The sequence below is a fragment of the Chaetodon auriga genome, chromosome 1, assembly GCF_051107435.1.
Source record: "Chaetodon auriga isolate fChaAug3 chromosome 1, fChaAug3.hap1, whole genome shotgun sequence".
Taxonomy (NCBI): Eukaryota; Metazoa; Chordata; class Actinopteri; order Chaetodontiformes; family Chaetodontidae; genus Chaetodon; species Chaetodon auriga.
Window position 1 is genome coordinate 3,491,086 of NC_135074.1, and position 23,020 is coordinate 3,514,105.

Sequence of the window (23,020 nt, forward strand, 5' to 3'; positions counted from 1 at the left end):
ATGTCAAAAATGTAAACAGAACGATGTATCCATATTTGTTTACACCCTCACTGCGTATGTGCCAGAATGGCTCCATTTGTTTGAGACGGGATCGTTCTGAAAAGAGCAGTAATGTTTGCGTGACATCTGACATCTGCTACGAGAGGCAGCTGTGGCACTGTGACAGAACAGCGAGTTACTGAAAAAGAGTCATCAGTTAGTTACTAGCTACACCATTAAATAACACTGTTTTTCTGATGGGGTGGACGAGTTAGCCTCGCAACGCCGGTTCTAATTGAGGTTATTTTGTTATTGAAGAACAATGCAGGCCCTTCACAGATCGATGCTGAGAAGAGTGGACGGTGGGGACGGTGCTGAGTAGCTTGTCAATAGTGGAGAATAATATTTAGATCTATTGCTTTATTCCAGACAGTCATGACTTCTTTGTATATATCACAGTGAACTGTCACTCTAGTTTTCCTGCATTTTCTTTCAGCTGCTCGACAGATTCTCTTAATGCCATTGTCAGTCGAGTTCTTTTAACCTTTAGTGGTTAATTTCTGGTTTGTTTTCATACCTAAAGCACGTCTACGAGAGAAAAGGAGTGCCTCTTTTAGGTACCAGCTCCTTGTTTTGTCGAGGCTGTCTGGAGTCCTTCTCCTGTAGGGAATCACCCAGCTCTGTGTGACGTTCACTGACCTCCATGTTTATTTCTTTCTTTCTTGCCTCCGTGCCGTGAGGAAGAATATGAAGCTAATTCATTTTTTTATTTTAAACAGGAAAATCTGAAGTCCAACATATTTAAGTCCATGCAGATGTTTAAATGTAGATGTAAAAATATCCTGGTTCAACACACACACACACACACACACACACACACACACACACACTCTCCTGCTTCTTCTCTTATGTCCACTTCCTCTCTCGCTCCTCTCTCTGTGAATTAAGAGTTTTTTTCAGCCAATCCAGAATTAGTGATCACCCCTGAAACAGTGAAAAGTGAAAAACCAAGATGGTTTTGTTGACTTCTATTTTGTTTTTGTCACGTTTGAACGAAGTGTGTTTTAGGATGACAAAATGACTGTTTTTCTAAATGGAGTCTGGTGGTTTTGGCGAGGGCGATGCAAAGGCTGTTTCTGGTTTGAAATAAAACTATTTATGGTTACGAAAACAGATCTGACTCTTGAACAAAAATGTATCTGTGTGGATTCTTTCCACAATGTTGTCAGACACTTATTACAACAACCTGAGCCTGACAGGGTCAAAAACAATCATTTATAGTGGAGGAACACTGATAAAATACCTGAAGGGATTGCATTGCAGCATCAGTTCGTCTCCCCATGAAGACGCTGCGTGGATTTAACCATGAGGCACAGCAACATAACCTAACTGATTGTTTAAATGAGCTGATTGTTTTCTGAAAAATGTCTTTCGGAAGCTGAAAGATTAACTCTGTTTCCTCTGGAGATTCTCCTCTGTCCTGTCAAGTGTATAATTACAGTTTTTAGTTTAGCTGCTTAAATGTCCCACGATATTTGCTGCGATAACATTACTGTTCACGTGGAAACGTTCCTACTGAACGCTCTCTGATCATTAAAGTGAATCATTAATGAAAACACTTGCATATCAAAACTACACACCTACACATAAAGAAATCACCTGGAAAGCTTGAGGCAATATAGCCTACAGGGACCGGTAGAGGTGCAGTGAAGTGTCCATGCACGTACTGCTGGTCCCTAAATCAGGGAAAATAATTTGCTGGGGTGGGCAGCGGGTGAAATATTTATGTATACATGTGGATTTGGATAACATCATAGCTGATTCATGTATTACTAGTATGGGGCATGTGGGTGAAGCAGTTGTTGATCACTTGCACCCCTTCCCGGCCAGTTAAGAGGAGTGAGGAGTCAGCAGCCAATGACGTAATAAAACAGAGCTCTCAATAAAATAGGCTTTTTAAAAAGGTTGAATCACTGCAGCCTCAAGAGGTCTTTGAGCGTACAGCTAGAAACACACACATAATACATTACCTGATGGGTCTAGAAGTATGTGAGATTACTGTGGACAGATACACACACACACGCACATATGCGCACACACACCCTAACCCTTACCCTGACCTTAACTGATTCACCCTAAAATGTAAGGATTTACTTTATGGGGGACTTGCGTTCCCTATAAGGAAGTGGAGTCCCCACCATGTGACTGTGTAAACTGTGCATTTCTATACATTTATATCAATCTAGCAAACCAACACTGGCCGGTTATTATGCTCCATAAAAATGGTAGTGTAACAAAAGAAGTATATCAACTGCATTTTTAAGCTTCTTTAATTTCCATATTTACTATAAAATTAGCATAAAATGTCCTGACACCCTTTCTTTAATATATTATATTATTAGAATTACAATGATAATTACACATTTTCACCTGTAAGTCAGAAAAGCAGACTGAATGATTTATTCTCTAACATGTATAAACAGTAGAATCATTTTTTAAACCCTGTGAGGCTGCACACGTCCCTGCTGTCGCCCGACAGACTAAACCCTGAGCAAAAGAATCCTCCAAGCACTTTGTGCTGATTGTTGAGCTTAAGACTGCACTGCGTATAAACAGTGCTCTGAAAAGCTGGAGAGAATAGATCCTGGACTTAGAGGCTGTAGGACTGTAGAGCCCACAGAGGGAATTAGAAGTGAGTGAACTTGTAAAACAAAGCTAACTTCAGGTAAAGCTGTTTATCAGTACATCTCCCTCAGGCAACACACCAGCGACGCCATCAGCCTGAAACGTGCCCAACGTGCACTTCATGAGAGAAGTGCCAGCGTCTGGATCTGAAGACTCAAGATTAGAATCTTTACAAATCACACACAACATTATTTTATCTACTGACTGTCAACAGACTGACCCACGCTGGAGCAGTATTTTAAAAACTGACAAGAACATGTCTCCCATCACTAGTTTAATATTGAGAGATGTTAGGAAGGACAGAATGGGAGGAGATATGCAGTGAGGCTGAGGCAGAAAGGAATTACAGTGAGTTATAAGCGTGGCTCGGGAAGAAGCTCCTGTACCTGTATCTCTTCCTCATGTTAGACAGACGGTTTAGGGAGATGTGATCCAGAGGAGCACTACCACACCTGCACACAAAGACAAAATAACAACAGCATACATTACACTCCAGCGGTACGTGATATCAACAAAAAACAGTACAATGATTTCAGAGAAGTACCTCCTGATCTCTTTAACATAAAGGCTGACTCAGATGAGCAAAATAAACCACACTGAAACTGAAACCTTCTCAGTTTGATAACAGCTGACAGTCAAAGGTAAATTTCTGCAAAGCACGACTCATTGATTTCCATTGATGTTTGCCATTTTCCAGACTTCTGTTAATCTGGCTCATTTTCAGCTCCGTTACAGAGGAATGTGTGTGTGGTGCTGCATCACTTCGACAGTAACACTGAATGAAGGCAGGCTGAAAAAGGTGAGATCCAGCATATGTGTCATCACAGAATTGTGAGATATTTGACATACAGACTCGTGTTCTGTTCCAACGCTCCATGAGCACGTAATCATACGAGATCACGAGTGATCTTCCAAAAAAGACAGTAAAAATATCTTTGGGTAGGTGGTGCTTTCTACTTTCAGGTGTTGGGTAGATAGGCTAAAATAAAAGTCACAAGATGACAGCAAGCAAGCTTTGTTACACAATACAGTCTGAATGAAGTTACGTTTAAGGATCACAGAGTTGATAGAAGAGCATAGAACACTCTGCACAAATGTAACTACAGCAGCTGGAACACAGATGAATCCTTCATATAAAAATACTCAAGGTTCAAGGTTACTTTATGATTCTACAACACAGGGTTGTACAACAAAATGCAAGCTGTGGTCCCTTAGTGTTGCACACATTACTGTCTCATTAGTTGTTGATTTTGTTGTCCATCATTTTCAGCTCTTTATCGTCATAATGTTTAGATTGTACGTTTGTGAAGTGGTGACCATTGCAATACCAAATCATACACTCACGAGATGCTCATTAACAAGTCCTATTCTGTCTGAGTCAGCTTAACGAGGCTGACTTCAGCGGATCTGCTCCACAGCTCGCCTGATGCATGAATGAGTGACAACACTTTGCACACGTCTGGTCATGGCAGTAGGAGGCCTGATTACATGTCATGTCGTCACATGCCAAACAGGTGACAGACCGGACTCTGAACACTGCAGGTAGATGTTGCCTCCACTTGAATTTCCTTGAGTGGTATAGTCACTGGGTGCTCTCGTGTGTCATGGCCAGCCGTATGGCAGAACATTGCATAAGCCTGTCTGGATCTAATAATTGCTTTCCTGAAATGATAGCTTGCTGATCCTGCTCTATTCCTCTCAGCCTTGTTTATGTACGTGTCACACAAGTAATTGCGTTTCACTGTTTGCTTGCAGTCTCTTTCAGTGTCCAAGCAGCATGTTGTTTGAATTATGCAGAGACTAGAATAGCAGCAGAACAGAAGAACATGCCAGTCCAACAAATTCCTAACAACACAAAACACTGTAGCTCTCGTGCAACTCGCATGCCTTTGTGACATCCAGACAAAGCAAGGCTGAAGCAGCCCCCAGTGATTCTACTCACACACCAGAGCGCCAGAAGGAAAAAACACGGCAAAGGTGTGTTATTTTTTAAACTAAACATGGGCTCTTCCAAGCCCTTGAAGCTGTCAAGGCTGCTTTGATGTAGTTTGTAGTCAGTGAGTAATGAGGGCTGTGGGGCAACCTGTGTGATATTCTGACATAGAGCGAAGAAATGAGAGAAATTCAGCAAGAAACTGGCTTTGTAAAAGGTCAGAAGTTATTGAGTGGAGATGAGGTGATGACCAACACATGGTAGTAATTATTAGACTATAGATGGCAAGTCTGCTAGGTCTTATTATCTATGAAGTATGGAAACATAAGTCATTTCACCAACAACCTCTGGGGAGCAGAAATATTAATGCTATCAGGGCAGGATAGAAAGGCATATGGCTTGAGGTTCATGTGGTGTGAAATAGGTTATGGGTCCATGAACATCTCAATTTAAAAAGCAGGTATGCATCATATATTGTGCTACTGCTGTGTGATATTAAGCAGCCTGGTGTGTGCCCACTGTCACAGCTGCCTAGGTTCCAAGCCACTGTAGTGGAAAAGAATTCTGCTGTCAAGCAAGTCTGAACTTTATCAATTTAGTACGTCATCAACAAAACACCAGTACCTTCTAAACTGCACTGACTGAACTATCTGATTTAAAGGAAAAAACTACAGTCATCTATCAGATAAACACCTCGACCAGCAGTCTCCTGCATTCCATGTCATCCATGTAATCACGGACAATGAAAAACTGAATCTGAATCCAGTCTAGTGTAGTCATGCTGTGCAAACAAACTTTTTTTTCTAATATTCTGGTAAGTATCCCAAAGTTTGCAATGATACCAAATACGTGAGGTTAAATTTTGGGGAAATTTGTACGGAGGTTTCCAAGGTGAAATTGGCAAAACAATCTCAGCACAAGGTCGTGCAGAAGCTGTTCTGGAGCTTGTTTTCCGACTGCTCTGTACCTCGTCATCCACGCTGGCTTAATAAATCAAGACGACATTTTCGATAATAACTATCATATTCGGCAGAAGTTGGCTCCATTTGTGGCTGTTGGCTGGGCAGCCTCCACCTGTTCTGCAGGGACATACGTCAGCGTTTTGCATGCATGCTCCACACTTTTAAATTGGATTATTATGGTGGCTTCTTTGATGCTGCTGGAGTTATGTCAGTTGAATGATACAGTGTTTTTGCATTTTTCCACAAATATAGGACTGATTACCTAGAGAACTTGTGTGATGATGACCACTTGTTTCTAACTTTAGGAAACTTTTTTTTAGGTTTTATTCGAAGAGCAATCTTAAGAAAACAACAGCAGTATGTTTTTTTTCCATCAGTGCAACTTAAATAATTCATGTAGATTTGAATAAATATCCCCTCTTATTTACAGAGCTTTATAACAATGAAATACGATCCAATGAATACATTAAAGCTGCAGTAGGTAACTTGTATAAAGGTATTTTTCGTCATATTTGCTAAAACTGTCCCTATGTCCACACAGCAGTACATGAAACATGTAATCTGTGAAAAAAAACGGCTCCATTGGTCCCACCTGCTGCTCCTACTGCGATTTGCAAGAATCCACCGCGTCCGACACAAAACAACCAATCAGAGCCAGAGGAGCGTCTGAGGGAGTGTCTGACATCTGTCAATCACTACTCACAAACGCCGCAAACCGCCCCCTCCCTCTGCTCATGCTGGCAGCTGCCGCTCAGTCAAACAGCTCTGTGAGCGGCGTCAGGGGGCTAGCGAAAGCTATGGCGGCGCATACAGTATGTTAGCGATGTAGCAGCTGGGCACGCTACTGGTTGTCACAGCAGCCGCGCAGACGCCGCAGGGAGGAGGGGCTTAGAGGCAGGGCATGAGTGCAGCGGAGAGGGAGGGGGAGCGACGTGAACTTGTGTTGGTTCAAATTTTCAGGCTAAGTCTGCTCTCTTCTCCATCTTACCTACTGCAGCTTTAAAGGCTTATTATCTCAATTAAAAAATGTCAAACATTTGCTGCCTCCAGCTTCTGAAACAGTCTTTTGGTTTTGTTTGGACAAAGGAACCAATTTGAAGACGTCAAATTGGGAAATTGTGATGGGCATTTTTTTTTTTTGTACATTTGTTTTGCATTTTTACAATGAATCGGCTATTATTATTGTTAAAATAATCTGCAGGTTAATCAGTAATGGAAAAAATAATTAACCATGTGTGTGTATCCAGTGCATCTCAACAAAATGACTTGATAAGGATATCTTTACCCACGCACACGCACACGCACGCACACACACACACACACACACACACACACACACACACACACACACACACACACACACACACACACAGTAATTCCTTCTTTTTACCTCTTCATCTAGTTTCCTCCTCTGACTCACCCTGATAGTTCTACATAGGTCTATTATGATTAATAGTGGATATAATAGCCTGAACACCACGATCAATCACATCAAAAACACTACTGTAAAAACGTCTCTGGGGGCTAATTAGAAGCAGCTCTGCAGAACTCTTGACTGTTGTGTGCAGCAGCTGAAAGAACAAAAAATGCCATTAATGTCTTTGTAAACGTCTAACGGCTGTCGCTTTGTGAGCTACATGCTGACAACCTGTCACATTACTTGAACCCCTGCGTTTACCACTGTGTACCATTTCAGCTTGGTGCTTGTCAACTGTCACAAAGCTGAAGTGGCCTTATAGCAGAAGCTCAATTAGGTTTTTCTAACACATTCTAATGAGTCATTATCTGAATCTAATACTGACACAATGATTCATAATTCACACTCCTGAAAAAAAGACGAGAGCCTACTCGTCACTTCCGGGAGCTTCGCAAAAAACAAAATCTCTCTAAAACAAAAAAATAGTGTAACACTATTCAAGCTAAATGTGTGACTGGAGTTCAGACAACACAAGATAATAAGACAGATAATATAACACATGATCTTGACTGTGGAAAGCCAAGTTGGACTGTGCAATCATGGCTTCTCTCACATCAACGGACAGACATAAAAACACGCACACACACAGTCCTACAGTCACACACACCTCATGCGGCAGATGAAGGAGCGTCGGGAACCCATGCACATCCTCATGGAGGACTGCTGTCCCTCCTTCTTCACTGTCCCTGTCTTCAGGTCCAGAATCCGTCCTGTTAACACACAAATGGCAGATCAAATTTGAAATAAAGCAATATAAGTGCAGATAACACCAACATGTTGACCAGTGAAGACCAGCTGACATCAAACAGTCAGTTATTTCTTCACTTCTTCTAACCTGTATTTTCATAAGCAAACCTGCAGGAGGAGCAAATGTCCTTGTGGGGGTTAATGGGCTGAGAGTGAAAAACAGCCTCGAGCAGACACGCCAATTCAGCCCATGATCAAAGAGCAGCAAGGGAATTAAATGATAAGAAAACAAAAACCTTCTCCCGAGTCAGGAGGTTTATCATTTTTTCATTGTAAATTCAACAACATATACTTAGGAATTGAATTGCTTCAGCAAATTAGTATTTTTTAAACACCTCACAGGCGCATTTTCATCTATGACCCCAAAAATAGATCAAATACAAAACATATATGTATGTGTAATGGAAATTTGGCCCGCCGTTGCCTAGCTGAAGAACTTGCTGTGAACCGCACAGTTGGACAAACTGACGGTTTCACTGTAGAGCACAGCCAAATTTTAACTGTCACACTTGGAAATCCCAAGAACTTCGTTTGTGCACCAAAGCCAGACTGTGTGTAGGTCCAGAAACACGGTTCCCTGTACACATACTTGTTCAGATATAATTAAAATGTCCAATCAGAATAAGTTCAGGGTAATGTGTTCCTCCACATACTAGTATTACTGTATAATATTTAACCAAACTGTCTCATATAAGTCATTTCAGAAGTGATTTTTTTAGTGAACTTATGATAAAAGGCCATTAAGGGCTCAATTTATCCTATAAGGGCCTTTTCTAAGACTGTGACAAACCACTCTATTGTATTTACATTTACATGTGATCATACTCTAATGTGGACAAAATGCCAACATTAAATATTGCATTTTCACAGACTTAACCTGCTCCAAAGTGGACAATGTCCAAATGCAATAAGGGAAACTGTGCCCCCACGCTATTACATTTACATTTACATCATACTCTAAAGAGTACAAAATTCAAATGAACATGTGATCTGTCAGTCCTCTCATCAAGGCGGGTCTTCACTCCTCTCAGTAAAGCCCACTCACTTAGTTCCTACCAACGACCTTAGTTTGAAAATGCAACATCAAATACTGTTTTCATTTTCCAGCTGTCCGGCAATAGCCTTTACATTGTCATCTCATCCACTTTGGAGCATGATGACATGTAAATGTACATGCAGTAGACTGGGGATGCTGTTTCCCTTTGATCATTTAAGCGTCGCCCACTTTGAAGCAGGTTAACCCTTGGAAAATGAAACATCAATCAGCTTTTACATGGTCACTGAACACCCATATCAGTGTGTGAAAATGAAAACGCTATTGTGGCATTACATATTTAAGTTTGCATTTTCATTTTAATATTGTCCCCTATGGGTTTCCGTAGACAAGAGACACAGAACAACTCCTTGAAGAACCACTGAGGGGCTTGCATTCCTTAATCACATGGTTTAAGTGGTTTGGGCTTATATTAAAGCTGTCTTTGTGCAGGATGGAGGAGAAAAGGAAGGTGAGACTCCACAGCTTGGCTTTGGTACTATAACCTACACAATCAGTCTTCATTATCATTAGAACAGGGCTGATTCTTTCCAGATGGAAAAGGAATGCTCAGTATCTCACAAATACGAAGCTGACTAGAACTTCACATGCAAGCACATGACTGTGATGATGTTATCTTAAGCAGATGCAGATAGAAGAGGCTGATGGCCATGGTAAACACATAGCTGACCAGATCACATCATCAACACTTTGCCCAAAGAAAATAGGAAACAATGCTAGCACATGCTATTATCTCTCACTCAATTTGCTTTCCACCTGCGTGTCCAGGCATGATGGGTGTACTCATACATCACTGCTCCGTCATGATAAATTCAACCAATGTGACACATCTGCATCAGTTTTCCAGTTGTGGTTTGCACTGCTCTGCTCTGGAAACAGTTGTATAATGTCTTCTGGAGCTGATCAATTTGAGGAAAATATTTCATTACAAATTTCTGAACAATGTTGTTATTGCAAATTGCACCATTACGCCTGTTTAGACGCCACCACAAACTATGCTCACCTACTGTATCCTGCAACCCACACTACTGACAGAGAACTAGTTTGAGCAAGTATAGCCACTGAAGTCCCTGTGAAGCTACAAATGATCATTTTTATATGTTTTCTCACACAAATAAGATCGAGTATGTCAGTAGTGAGCTTCTTTTTTACTTTGGACAGAGCCAGGCTAACTGTTTTCCCACTGCTTCCAGTCTTGTTACTAATCTAGGCAAACCATGTCTCAAACAGTAACAGTCTGAGGAACCGCTTTCAAATCTGCTGCGTCTTTGCTGAAGGAGGTGCTGCTCACTACTGATACCCCCCCCCGCGCCAAAATAAATTCCAAAATATTAAATGGGCCACTTATTATTCCCACAATCGATTACAGGCAGCGACAACTGGTGTACAGGAAACAATCACTTGTTCCACTTCTGGCTGATTAATGCTGTTCAGTCCTTCCATGTCTGCAAGCTGGATAAACATGCAGTCATGTAACAGAACACAGCAAAGTTCAAACAGGGAGCAGCAGAAGAAGGAGAAAGAGTCTCCAAAACATACTGCTTTAGTTCCACTGAAGGAAACTTAACTTGGAAAAATGCTGGGACTTCAAAGGTTGTGGAAGTGCTCGTGTGTTCTCGTGTGAGTATTTTCATCTGTCACAGCTCTACACGGAGATTAGTGTGTTATGTGGATTACATGGCACTGCTGGGTATTCAGTGTGGTTCAGAGGGCCTCTGGGGTCAGATGGAAAGACCAACAGATTCATATACAAACTCAGAGACCAAGTGGGGGAATTTAGAGGATTTAACAAGACGATGTTGCCCTCTAGTGACGACTATGAGCAGGTCTGACATTTTTAGATTTTAAATGTCACTTTCACCCTCTGTGCCTTATAACACAATCGATGTATATCCTTAAACATGCAGAACTATCATGTGACATGAAAGGTAAAAGACATGAATCGGCAGAAGAGAGAGCTTGTACTCTCTGCCTAAACCTTATGTGACCTTTATATTATTCACAAAGGTTTTACATTAGTTGATCAAAAAGGGATGGTGATGTAGTGTTGCACTTCCATGAAGTTTGGGAGAGACAGAATAAAATGGGCACAATTTAAGAAGAGGGTGAGATACCCAGGCTTTTGCACCGCTGGTTCCAAATGTGGGACCTCTCATGACTTTGTGTTAAATGGTGCAGGTTAGTGTGGCCCTCATCATATATTTTTCAATGACATTTAATTTTAGAATTCTGAAAATTCAGGGGTTTACTGGAATGTGGTTCTGATAAATCCCTTCAGCTACGTTTCTGAAGTCTTTTCCAAACAGCCAGGAGGAAGAACCATAGATTTTAACAGTTTTGCTGATTTTATTGTTTTCCTTTCTAACTAAACTTTAGAGCCACCTGGAGAGGTACTGTTCTATCTTCACACTGTGATAGATAACTTGGTCTAATTACTGTTTTCATTCTTTAAAATGAAGAGTTTGGCCGAGCCTCTTTCATTAGTTAACTGCTCACAACAATTTACTTGAAGGATTGCTTTTTCCCCAATCATTTATCATTTTTATTCATTACAATACATCTAATGAATAAAAACTTCTTTTGTATGCAACAAAATGTATTCTTAGAATTTTTTTTTTTTTTTGCTTGATACAAAGTCCAAGCAGGTACCCTGAGGTCTTACTGGGAATTCACATCAGATGTAAGACTTCCACACTGGCTCTGCCCCCCCCCCCCAACTCACTTTCAAAGTAACAGTATATGGATGGGTAGAGGTGTTCTGATTCATGTTATGTCAAAGAAATCTATATATATGTATATAACGTAATGTAATGTTCATTTCTATGTTTGTGTCTTTCTATAAATGAGTGAGTATATATTGTTAACAAGACAAAACACAACAAAAGAGATTTGTGTGATTTCAGCAGCTGCCTATGGAGATTATGCTAGATGTGCTTGTAAAAAATCTGAGTCAATGTTAATTGTTCGATTTGTTAAAATGGAAATCGACACCAAATCTCTGACGAATGTCAAAACTGCTTCAGTAACACATTACAGTATCTCGTGTGAAAACTACTCTGCTTTTGCAACTCATTTCAGCTTCAATAACGTTCATACAAGAGAGAGGCGAGCTGCCAGTGAGAAAGTAATACTACAAAAACATGAAAATACTGAAAAAATACTACGTAGCTGCAACTGGGTCACAGAAAATGATTATTGTTCCATATGAGAAAGGTAACACATTTCACTTACACACATTTCACTTAATCTCTGCACACACTGAAAAGAAGAAACAATTCCAAATGCTCAAACGGGCATGTTGGGCCAGCTGGTGGCAATAAAGTCTACATTAATGATTCATCAAACACCAGAGAAGTACCTTCTGAGCATACATGTGAGCTTTTCTTCCTTTGGTGGTATTAACTTAAAAACACAAACAATCGTAGCTAATTACTTATTTATTAGGAGTTTTTTCCTACTCCAAACATAAACCACATTGGTCAGTTTCCTTCACTGCTGTTAATTTAGACGCATGCTCAATACACGAAAAACAATGGGTATGTGCAAACTGAGGTGATGATGATCTTTCCCTAATGCTCCGTTTTCCACGCACACACAGAGTTTTGAAAATCTGCACTATAGACGATGTTTTTAAAAAATCTCTGTTTGAGTGACCTAAAACAAAAACATCCATGTATGTGTGGGACTGAGAAACCGTGAACAAAATCTGTTTCACCTGTGCAATTCCTGCTATGACGAGTCAAAATGTCTAGGCTGTGAAAAAGGTTGATTCCAAACGCAGTTCATCATTGTGACAGCTGAAAACCATATTTCTGGGACTAATTATGGTTAACAAGGTTAATGTCATTATTACAAAACAGCTAAGTAGCTAAACAAATGTTGATACGACATGTGAGCAGACTGACGAGCAGTCACCAGCAGCCTGGTAGAGAATGAGGAGGCAACTGCCCCAACCCCAGAGTGACAGTGACAGCTCTGAGTCTGATTTCAGTTTTGAAAAAAGAGTGAGTGCAGCCGCAGACTAAATGGTTGTACTTTGTGTCTGCCAGGTGGTTAAAAGGTCCCTCAGCTGCTCCCTTCTCACCTTTTGCTGACCAATAATTACCAAAAACGGAAAAAAGAACAATGTTGAGCTGAAAGAGACTTCTATGTGACAGCACGTCCTCTACCTGTCATGGAGTTTTCTGAAGTACTGAGCTGTTCCCTCAGCTTGTCCACATCATCAGGATGGACCTGCTCATACAGAGTACTGCCAAACCACTCTGACTGGGTGTGGTTCAGCACCGGTGTCACAGAGTCCGACACGTAGATCACCCGGCCTGTCTCTGCAGCCACCACAAACAGGAAGCCGTCCGCCGCCTCCAGGATCAGATGCTTCAGCTCCTACAGGGAGCACAAAGGTACATGCACACAGACATGAGGGAGGAGTATTTATAATCTGCTCTATGCTGTATCAAATTCACTAATTAGACATAATTACAAACAAGTATAAGAGTCAGATAATGTTGACGGAGCAGTGTAGCTTCATTATCTTTTACTCAAAACCTGAGTATGTCAAAAAAAGACAGATAGTGAGCTTGTTGAAGGGTGACAGAACAGGCTGTGAATTACACACTGACTATGGCCTTCAGTGTATATAATCATCACATATGAGGACATCAGGCTGCATTTGTCTCAGGGTGTGTCTCAAACCACTCTTCAGATTAGTAGGTAGTGATCTGCCCAGGGAGTCATTTTCCATCTCTTCCAATGCCAACACCGTTCCAGTTTCCCAGGGCACATGCAAAAAGTAGTGGGCAGCTATGGTCACTGACTGCTCCACAGCACGAATAGGCCTCTTTCATGCATTACAACTGAATCAGAATATACCACTACCAATAACCTAGCAGTAGGCAGATCTTCATCAAAGATACTCTTAACAAAAAATGTCTTCACAGGGAAGCATTTTTTTGACCTACCTTAGATGGTCAAGCACATGCAGAAAGAAGTACCCTGGTTATCAGATGCACATGTCAACAGACTATCTTGGTTCCAAATACCTACATAAGCATTTAGGGAGTCCCATTTTTGGGGGTTTGGTGGAAAATGCTTATCTGGCTCTCCAGATGGCCGTCCAAACTGAGCATTTCAACAATCATTTTGTGTTGATCAATTTATTGAAATGTGTTTTAATTTTGATATTAAAGTAACTTTCTGTTGACCAGTGTCACTGTGATTCAATGTGTCCAAAAAATAAAACAAGAAAAGTGCAAGGATGATGAAAATGCTTTTGTATGTCCTCTTTGATGGAGTCCTGGGTCTCTGACAGCACAGTACCTGTTCAGTGAGAAAGGAGGGCTTGTAGGCCCCATCAGTGGATGTATTTCCAGTGCCTCTCATGGATTTCATATGGGAGACAGCCATACGCAAGATGGTCAGCTTATCAGGTTTTCGGGCTAGGGCGCTGCAGGTAGGAACCATGTCTGACAGCTCAGTGATGTACTGGGTCATTTTGTTGCGCCGGCGTCGCTCAATCTCACTGTGGTTCTCTCTAAAACAGAGAGAAGAACAGTTAGAGGCCTGCAGAGGGTACAGACTGTGAGCCATTAGCAAGCCTTGCTTGAACAAATGATCAACAGCTATGATGCATCTGATCATGATTTCTCTCTCTCTCTTTCGGGCTGGAGAAGCACACAGGGTCATGCCAAGAAAGGCTTTTAGAGGCTCTTACTGTTCTCTGCATTTGTGAAAAGATTGCATCTATTTGTCTCAGTCTGAGACAAAATCCCCTGCAGGCCTGTTAATGTACAAACTGACATTTTTCACTGAGGCCTGAAGCTGACAACGCATTTCTGTCTCAATATATAACTGGGATACCACAATATTTCACATATATTGTTCACCCCTGTACAATATCACTAATATGTTAACAGCTCTAGAAGAATGAAACAAATCCATTTGAAAAACAAAACTGACTAATTAAACTATAATGAAGGGTGCACGTTGAAGAACCAACTGCAACAAAAGTCATCATTAGTGACATTTTTTTCTTTTATTCTCTTTGCTGGAGGGGTTTTATGCTTTGTTTTATGCGTTTGGGATCCTTGTCACACTGGATAATCCCCCCCATGCCAAGCTTCTTGACTCTGGGACCCATCTTTTTCAGCATTTGGGTATAAAAAGTTGCATTCACGATGCCTTTTGCACTAATGTAGCCCCATGTCAGCACACTCCCACCTCCGTGTTTCAAAAGCAGCACTTAAAAGTCACTGTGGTAGTCGTGGCCATGTCCATGCCAAGCGGTCTGGACTCCATCTGATCCAAACTCATTTATTTTGGTTTCATCTGGCCAAAGAATGTGCTGCCACTGCTCATTAGCCTTATTTTCTTGCTCTCTGGCAAAGTTCTGTCCTTTGCACTAACTCACTGAAACACCAATTTCCACAGATAATCCTTATGCCAAATGTGTTCTTCACTGTACATTACATCAGATATCCTACACTTCAACTTAAAAATAATGCAATTATTCCAAAATGATACAATTTAGATTCATTTACGATTTTTGTGATACTGCACAGGGGTGTACTCACTTTCATTATATATACTGCACATCATGAGATATATAAAGTCAACATCATAACTGAGTTTGTGGTTTTTCCCATCTTATTTGTCAGAGACGGACTCTGATATCTATAACAAAAGAACATCATGTGGTGAGTTCAGCTAATACACCCAACCCTTCTACCCTGCTATTTTGGTAGAAAGAGCCTGACTTATGTGGTATAATCTGTTTTCGTTAGTTTATTGTCAGCATTCCCATAACCTAGTGACATCTGTACACCTGCTGAATACAATAGTCCTCACCACAGTGGACTCGTTTCTGTGGCTGTTATAAAACATACTGACAAACACTAATTGTGGCCTGATCACCATACCGATGGTCAACATTGGTATACAAACCCTACCACCTGCTGTTAGTATACTTGTATTTGTTCAGATCAGAACAGGGGTAACGTGTGCAGGTTGTACAGTCTGTTGATCCCTGAGTGAATGGAAAATCCTCTGTGGCCCCAGCTGGCTAGGCCTACCTGGCATATCTCTCCTTATCCCCACCAGGAATCTGATCATCATCATACCTACAGAGAAGAGAAGACACAGCATGTAACACCATGTACATATATACAGATGAAAAGCATCATGTAGCATGCAATGGCTGTCACATATTGATGCATAAGTAGATGGTTTGACGTTTGATGGTTACAACATGGGAAAAACTGGACAAAAAAGGAAGCCAATGGCTGGTGTAAATGGTGCAGAGATTCTTCTCTGAGTAAGGACAGCTAAAAAAAATGTCTTTTTCTTATATCTTGGATGCTGTCTTTAAGAGTGGTGGCCTTCATTCATATTATTTGTTTTCATTACCAAACTTCACTGCTGATATTTCCGGACGCGGTGACATCATTGGATTCAGCATGACAACAGTTAAGGGAGAAAGGCAGCAACATACTGTAATGGACAGTACCCTAACTGACATTCAGAGAAATAAGTGCTTTAATGGTTAAACAACCTGTCTGACTGTCAGATCACGCATGTTGATGCCCTACTGAACTATGGAAATAAAAGCAGTACAAAGTACCTTAGGCAAGTGAATACCTAATTCTTAAACTTGTAAAACGGCTTGCTAACGAAACCCGACTCTACCGCTGATGCTATCTGTCAGATTTGAAAATAAACTTGCTGCCATTGACACCAAATTAGACGGCATACAGACCACAGTGGCTGACCATGAACAACGCACTTCTGACCTGGAATCTGGGCTGAACCAACTGCAGTTCTTGGAATCACAGGTAACTAGCATGTCCGATGATAACGCTAAACTGAAAGCCAAGATCACCGACCTGGAGAGGAGAAGTAGACGGTGCAATGTGCGTCTTATTGGAGTACCCGAAGCAATCAAGGGAACACGACCAACATCATTTTTTTCTACTCTTCTGGTGGATATACTGGGAAAAGATGTGCTGCCTACTCCCCTAGAGCTTGATCGGGCTCATCGTGCACTCAGATCCAAACCAGCAGAGGGGGATAAACTTAGACCTGTGATTATTTGCTTTTACAAATTTTAGACCAGGGACATGGTAATTTGTGCTGTCTGCAAGAAGCAAGATTATCTAAAATATGATGGCAAGTCGGTGTACATATACGACTTTTATTGTCCCGAGGTGATGGACCAGCAAGCTGAGTACAGAGAGGTCATGCAGCTGTACACACTCAAGCTCAAGCCCCTCTCCACTGTATCCAGCGCAACTGTTCATCAAGGCCGATGACAGAATGAGATGGTGCTTCTTTTCGGTGAGGGGAGCCCAGCAGTTTTTGGCATTATACCAGATATCGAGACGTCCAGTGGAAAAGGACTGATTCCAGTTAAAGGTCATTGCAGGTCACCTTTTTTTTTTTCTTTTCTTTTCTTTTCTTTTTTTTACATGCAAATGCGCAAAATTGAGCAGGCTAAGCTTGAAATAAACTTGTGAGTTGACAATCTGATGGGATTACAAGGTTATTGTTTGGCGTGATACCCTGGTGGTAGCCTATACTCTTGACTAATTTTAATTTAACCTGGGTATTAATTTTTCCCCAACCACAACCCTGGAGATTTAATTCTAATTTGCTTGCCAATGACCCTTTTGTAGACTTTTTAAGATTAAATATTCAATTATTTTTGGAAATAAATGACACAGCAGACGTGTTGAGAGGAACCTTGTGGGAGACCTTCAAGGCATATTCAAGAGGCCATATAATTTCATACTCATCTCACCTCAGAAAAGTGACCATGTCTACACAAACAGAGCTACCACAAAAGATTCTGGAGATTGATGATAGCTATGCAAATAACCCAAACCCTTCACTTTATAAAAAGCATCTACAACATCAAACTGAGTTCAACCTCTCAACTACAAATGAAGTGGAATTGCAATTGCTCAAGTCAAGACAAAGAGCTTTCGAATCAGGGGACAAGGCTGGCAAACTCCTTGCCCAGCAAGCCAGACCTGAAGCATCTCGGCTTATCCCAAGTATTAAATCTTCATCAGGCGCTACCATCACTGACCCAAAACTTATAAATGAAACATTCTCTAAATTTTACTCTGATCTATAAGCCTCCAACCACCCAAACACCAGTACAGCCAGGGTATTAAGCACCATTGAGTTTCCTAAAGTGGGTCAGGAGCTAGTGGAAAATTTTGCCAAACCAATCTCAACAACTGAGATCATGAAGGCAATAACTGCGTTGCAGAGTGGAAAGTCACCGGGTCCAGATGGGTCCAGTGGAATTTTATAAAAATTTGGTTCGCTTCTCTCCACAGTTCTATGCAATGTGCATAATGAGGCTTTGTCGCTAGGCTGACTTCCCCCGACTTTAACTGATGCTACAATTACTCTCCTCGTAAAAAAGGACCCCTTACTTTGTAGACCCATATCATTATTAAATGCAGATTGTAAAATTCTTGCCAAGACTTTAGCCCTCCATGTTCAGCAGGTTCTGCCAGAGATCATTTCATCAGATCAAACAGACTTTATGTTAGGGAGGCACTCATTCACTAGGAGACTCTTAAACATTCTGAATATGCCCAGCTCCACCACCCCTAAGGTAGTGGTGTCGCTGGATGCTGAGAAAGCTTTTGACAGGGTGGCGTGGGAGTTTCTTTTTGACGTGATGGATAGATTTGGTTTGGGTTCAGGTTTTATTTCATGGGTAAAGTTGTTATATTCATCCCCAGTTACATCTGTACAAACAAATAATGTGTTGTCACTCTCTTTCCAACTCCACTGTGGCACAAGACAAGGGTGTCCACTGTCCCCTTTATTGTTTGCCATAGCCATTGAGCCTCTGGCTGTCTGGATAAGATCTGAAGAGAAATTTGAGGGTATTTTACATCAAAGAGCAGTACACAAGTTGTCACTCTATGCCGACGACATACTTCTTTATGTATCCAATGCTTCTACATCACTCCCCATAATTTTAAAAATTCTAAAACAATTTGGTCAACTGTCTGGCTATAAACTCAATTTTGGAAAGAGTGAGGTATTTGCAATCAACAACATAGTAGGCAAATTGCCAAACAACATATCTCCTTTTAAATGGTTGGATAAAGGCTTCAAGTATTTAGGTATTTTCATCACTAGGTCCCTAGCAGACTTTTTCAATAGCAATTTTGTCCCTTTGCTTAAAAAAGTTGAGGAAGACTTCTACTTTGCCCCTCTCCTTAGCTGGCAGGGTAAATGACTATTCTGCCAAAGTTCCTTTACTTATTTGAAAATATCCCTGTACTTATTTCAGATGTTTTTTGCCAAACTAGACAATTCAATTTCACATTTTCTTTGGGGCAACAAACCAGTGCGTATGCAGAAAAAGATATTGCAGCTTCCTAAATGGACTGGGAAGCTTGCCTTCCCCAATTTTTTACATTACTACTGGGCAGCTAACATTCAAAAGCTTTTATACTGGACTAACGAAGCTACTACTAACCATCCTCCTTGGGTCCAAATAGAACTTTCTTCCTCTCCGACCTCATTATGTTCTCAGCTTCCAGTGTCAGCCACTGATGTTAGCATTAACTGAGTAGTCACTCGGTTGTTTAAAATATGGTTGCGATTCAGAAAGCATTTTAGCCTGCAGCGTTCTCTATCCATGGCCCTGTATCCCACAATCATAGTTTCAAACCATCTATTATGGATTCTGCCTTTCAACTCTGTGAGTGACAGAGGTATCATATCTATAAATGACCTCTATGACAATGGTACCTTCATGTCCTTCACCAACCTGTCGGCTAAATTTCAGCTCCCATCTTCCCACCTTTTTTGCTTCTTTCAAATGAGGCATTTTGTTCAGAAAAACTATCCTGTCTTTCCAAATCTCCCTCCACGTACACTATTAGACACTCTTCTCATACTCGGCCCCAATCAGAGAGGGAATATTTCTCACTGACTTTATAGCATTAAAACATTTCTATTTGAAAATCATCTTTTTGATTTTTCAGAATTTATTTTAGCATTGACAAATTTAGATAAAACCGTATTTAGTGAGCTTAAATTAAATCTGGTTGCTAAAATTGGACTGCTTAAAGTCAGACACCAAAGTGACAGAGATCAAAATCTTCATACCTATTTTAGTTGCTCCATACTAGAACCAGTTCTAGTAGAATCACTGCATTCGCAGATTTCAGCCAATAGTAAAAGAAATTGTCACTACTTATAAAAAGTGTAAGAAAATAACTATTTTCCTTTAACCTGTCTATTTAAGTACCAGCACACTAGGTGGAAAAGGATGGAGTCACTCCTAACTTTAAACAGTGTAGCTTAAGTAAAGGTAAAAATCAGTAAATAGAAGAACTTGAAGCATGAATTGTAATCTATGATATCCTGCTGATTTATAGCTTGGGGTTTTCGAGCTGGGGCTGTAAAGCACAGTCCTGCTGTGTGTCTGAACTAGTCCCTTTCAGCTGTCTTCTTACTTTGCTGATGTTACAGACTAGACAACCCCTTCCCCAAAACACCCCTGAAACACTGTGGACTGGGTAAATTCCTCCATCTAATCAACATTTAGCAGCTGTGAATCAGTGTCTGCCACATACTGAGAAGCAGGGTGAACTAAAGCTCCTAGCTATGGGAGACAGCATAGCTGTGGGAGACAGCATAGCTGTATGCCATCTGTTTGACAGGGACAGCGTATGTACTAAGTGTATGTCCAGAGGCAAACACCTAATGCTTCTGTCCATTATTAAGAGTGCAGTTCCTCCTGTGTTCAGCAGAGAGCAGCTCCTCCTCCACACTGTCACTACTCAACTTGGCAGCGACAAATCCACTGTTGTCAGCTCAGAAATAAAGCACTCACTGTACATCCTACACACTTACACACTACACAATATGAGAAGGAAGAAAAGGAAAACAAGTTGAGATAAATTAAATGTGAGAGGCGATTGAGATGCAGTGACAGAGAAAGAGTCTCTCTTAAAAAAAGGAATACGTAACAGAGCAGTGTATCTTTGATGAAGGGCAATAAAGTCAGTCATGAGATGTCCACGCAACAGTCAATATTACAGAGTATCTGCAGGGTTCTCCAAGATAAAGTTCAACTTTTTAGTACACTTTTAATGCCAAATTTAAAGAAATAATGATGTTCTGGTTTGCTGAGGTGCATGTATACTATATTATTATTATATTAACCCATTTTTGAGTGCTGTGAAAAATTACATCCAACTAATTTCAACATTTTTAATTTATTTTTCCTGCAGATACCCTGAAGCAGGGAACTGTATGACTTCGTGAACTAGTTCTAAAGCATTTCAGATTGCACAGCTGCTATCTGCTTTTGGTGGTCTCACCTTGAAAATTTGCTAGGTCCCTCTCCGTCTTCGTCATCAAAGTCCATTCTGAGAAATAACCACAGGAAACACAGTTAAAATTTCTATTAGAATGAGAGCTGATAGTGCTCTCTAATGACTAAAATCCCTGTGTTTTCCTGTTAAAGAAAAATAATACATCCACAACTTTAGATAGCGGCAGACAGCAGACATCCTTTGGGAGCGACAGTGTTCTTCCTCATCTTGTTCCACTGCTGCAAAGTGACAAAGTTGGGTTGGCTGACAAATAAACTGTAGATCAATGTGTTTATCTGGCCGGCAGTGGATGGCTCCTCATTACAGAGCTGATGCTTTCATCTCACCTTGTCAACACAATCACAAGTAATGAGCCATTCTGCTGTCCTGCCACTGGGTTTAAATCACTGTGACACAAAGTTTGAAATCAGCTTCATGTGACAAGACTTAGCTATGGTGTCATGATGAAGGGTTACAAACGCAACATCAATGCATCTGAAGAAACATTTCAGGAGCAGGAACAGTCAATCTTACAAGGACAGAACTGTTCAATTTTCCAGTTTTTTAAAACAATCACAACTGGCCCCAAACAACATTATTAAAAAATGTGTCAACACTGTAGAAAGAGCATTGCAGTACTGTATAACAGCACGGAAACAGACTGTAATGGAAACAGAAATGGTGGTGGAAATGGAAGGCAGAGCAGCGGCACATGGAGCAGCGTGATGCACGCCCTGTTTGTGCCTCTGCATACATTGTCCTCGTGTTGGCGAAGCACCATTAACATAGAAATGTTCAGAGAAACCATCGGGCTGGATTACTATAATGGAGCCACTTGTTGAGAGGTTCAGAGTTTATGGAGAAATTCACTGACAGACTACCGTGACTCAGCCTCATTTTGTCGACCTTTATAACTCTAAAAATATTCTTAACAAGTCTGCCACATTTTACAGCAGTAATATCACTGCGCTGAAGCTGAAACGACTGAAATACAATGACTGCATCACTGTATGAACACTGTCAGGACAAGAACTGAGGCATCGCTTCCAAACACCAAGAACCCTGTGTGGTTATCTGAGCTATAAATGGCTGACTGACTTTGGTTTGGTGAACTGCTTCAGTGTTCATACACCTACTGATATTGATATTCATACTATAAAACAGACATAAAAGACAAAGAGATAAGCACATTCACACCTGTTAGTAATAATATTCTACTGAGATTTCCTCAAACTGAATGTTCAGTTTGTCAGAGCTATTTATAGACTATTTATGTCTACATATACATTGTAGCACATATCTATGTTTAGTGTAAATAGTTATTTAATTTAGGACTGTACATTTGACATTAATGCTTATTGGAAACTTATATTATGGAAACTAATATGTATGCATTATTCTTGTTTACTAAGAATCACATATCAAAATCAATCAAATCAATCACAATCAAATCAAACTTTATTTGTATAGCACCTTTCAAATGCAACACAAGGTGCTTGACAAAGGATAAAAACATGAAACAATAGTACAATAGTACACACACACACACACACACACACACACACACACACACACACACACACACCAACGAAACACATGGCAGGGCACTGAGGAATCAAGAGAGGAAAAAAACCCCAATGGGGAGCTCATTCACACTGCAAGGGATCACAGCCCACGGCCACAGGGAGCGCCGCTGCAACAGAGACCCCGACCCAGATAGACCGGGATGGACCCCGCACATAGCGCAGAGCCCCCCGGTCCTCCGCCCCGGCGGGCAGACCAGACACACCTCCCAGCATGGAGGCCCCCCATGAGGAACCACTGGAGCTAAAA

General features: G+C 40.9%; 1 protein-coding gene across 3 annotated transcripts in view; it reads right to left on the reverse strand.

The window, feature by feature from the left end:
• The window catches only part of arnt2 (aryl-hydrocarbon receptor nuclear translocator 2), a 69,181-nt gene that overhangs the window by 30,660 nt on the left and 15,501 nt on the right, over positions 1-23,020 (reverse strand). For 2 of the 3 annotated variants that reach the window (XM_076729555.1, XM_076729724.1), the window contains exons 3-8: positions 21,194-21,241; positions 15,905-15,952; positions 14,154-14,367; positions 13,007-13,220; positions 7,644-7,746; positions 3,051-3,116 (exon numbers count right to left, since the gene is read on the reverse strand). In XM_076729555.1, coding sequence (XP_076585670.1) covers positions 3,051-3,116; positions 7,644-7,746; positions 13,007-13,220; positions 14,154-14,367; positions 15,905-15,952; positions 21,194-21,241 — 693 coding nt within the window. The remainder of the gene's footprint in view (positions 1-3,050; positions 3,117-7,643; positions 7,747-13,006; positions 13,221-14,153; positions 14,368-15,904; positions 15,953-21,193; positions 21,242-23,020) is intronic. The other variant, XM_076729639.1, reaches the window with a different exon arrangement.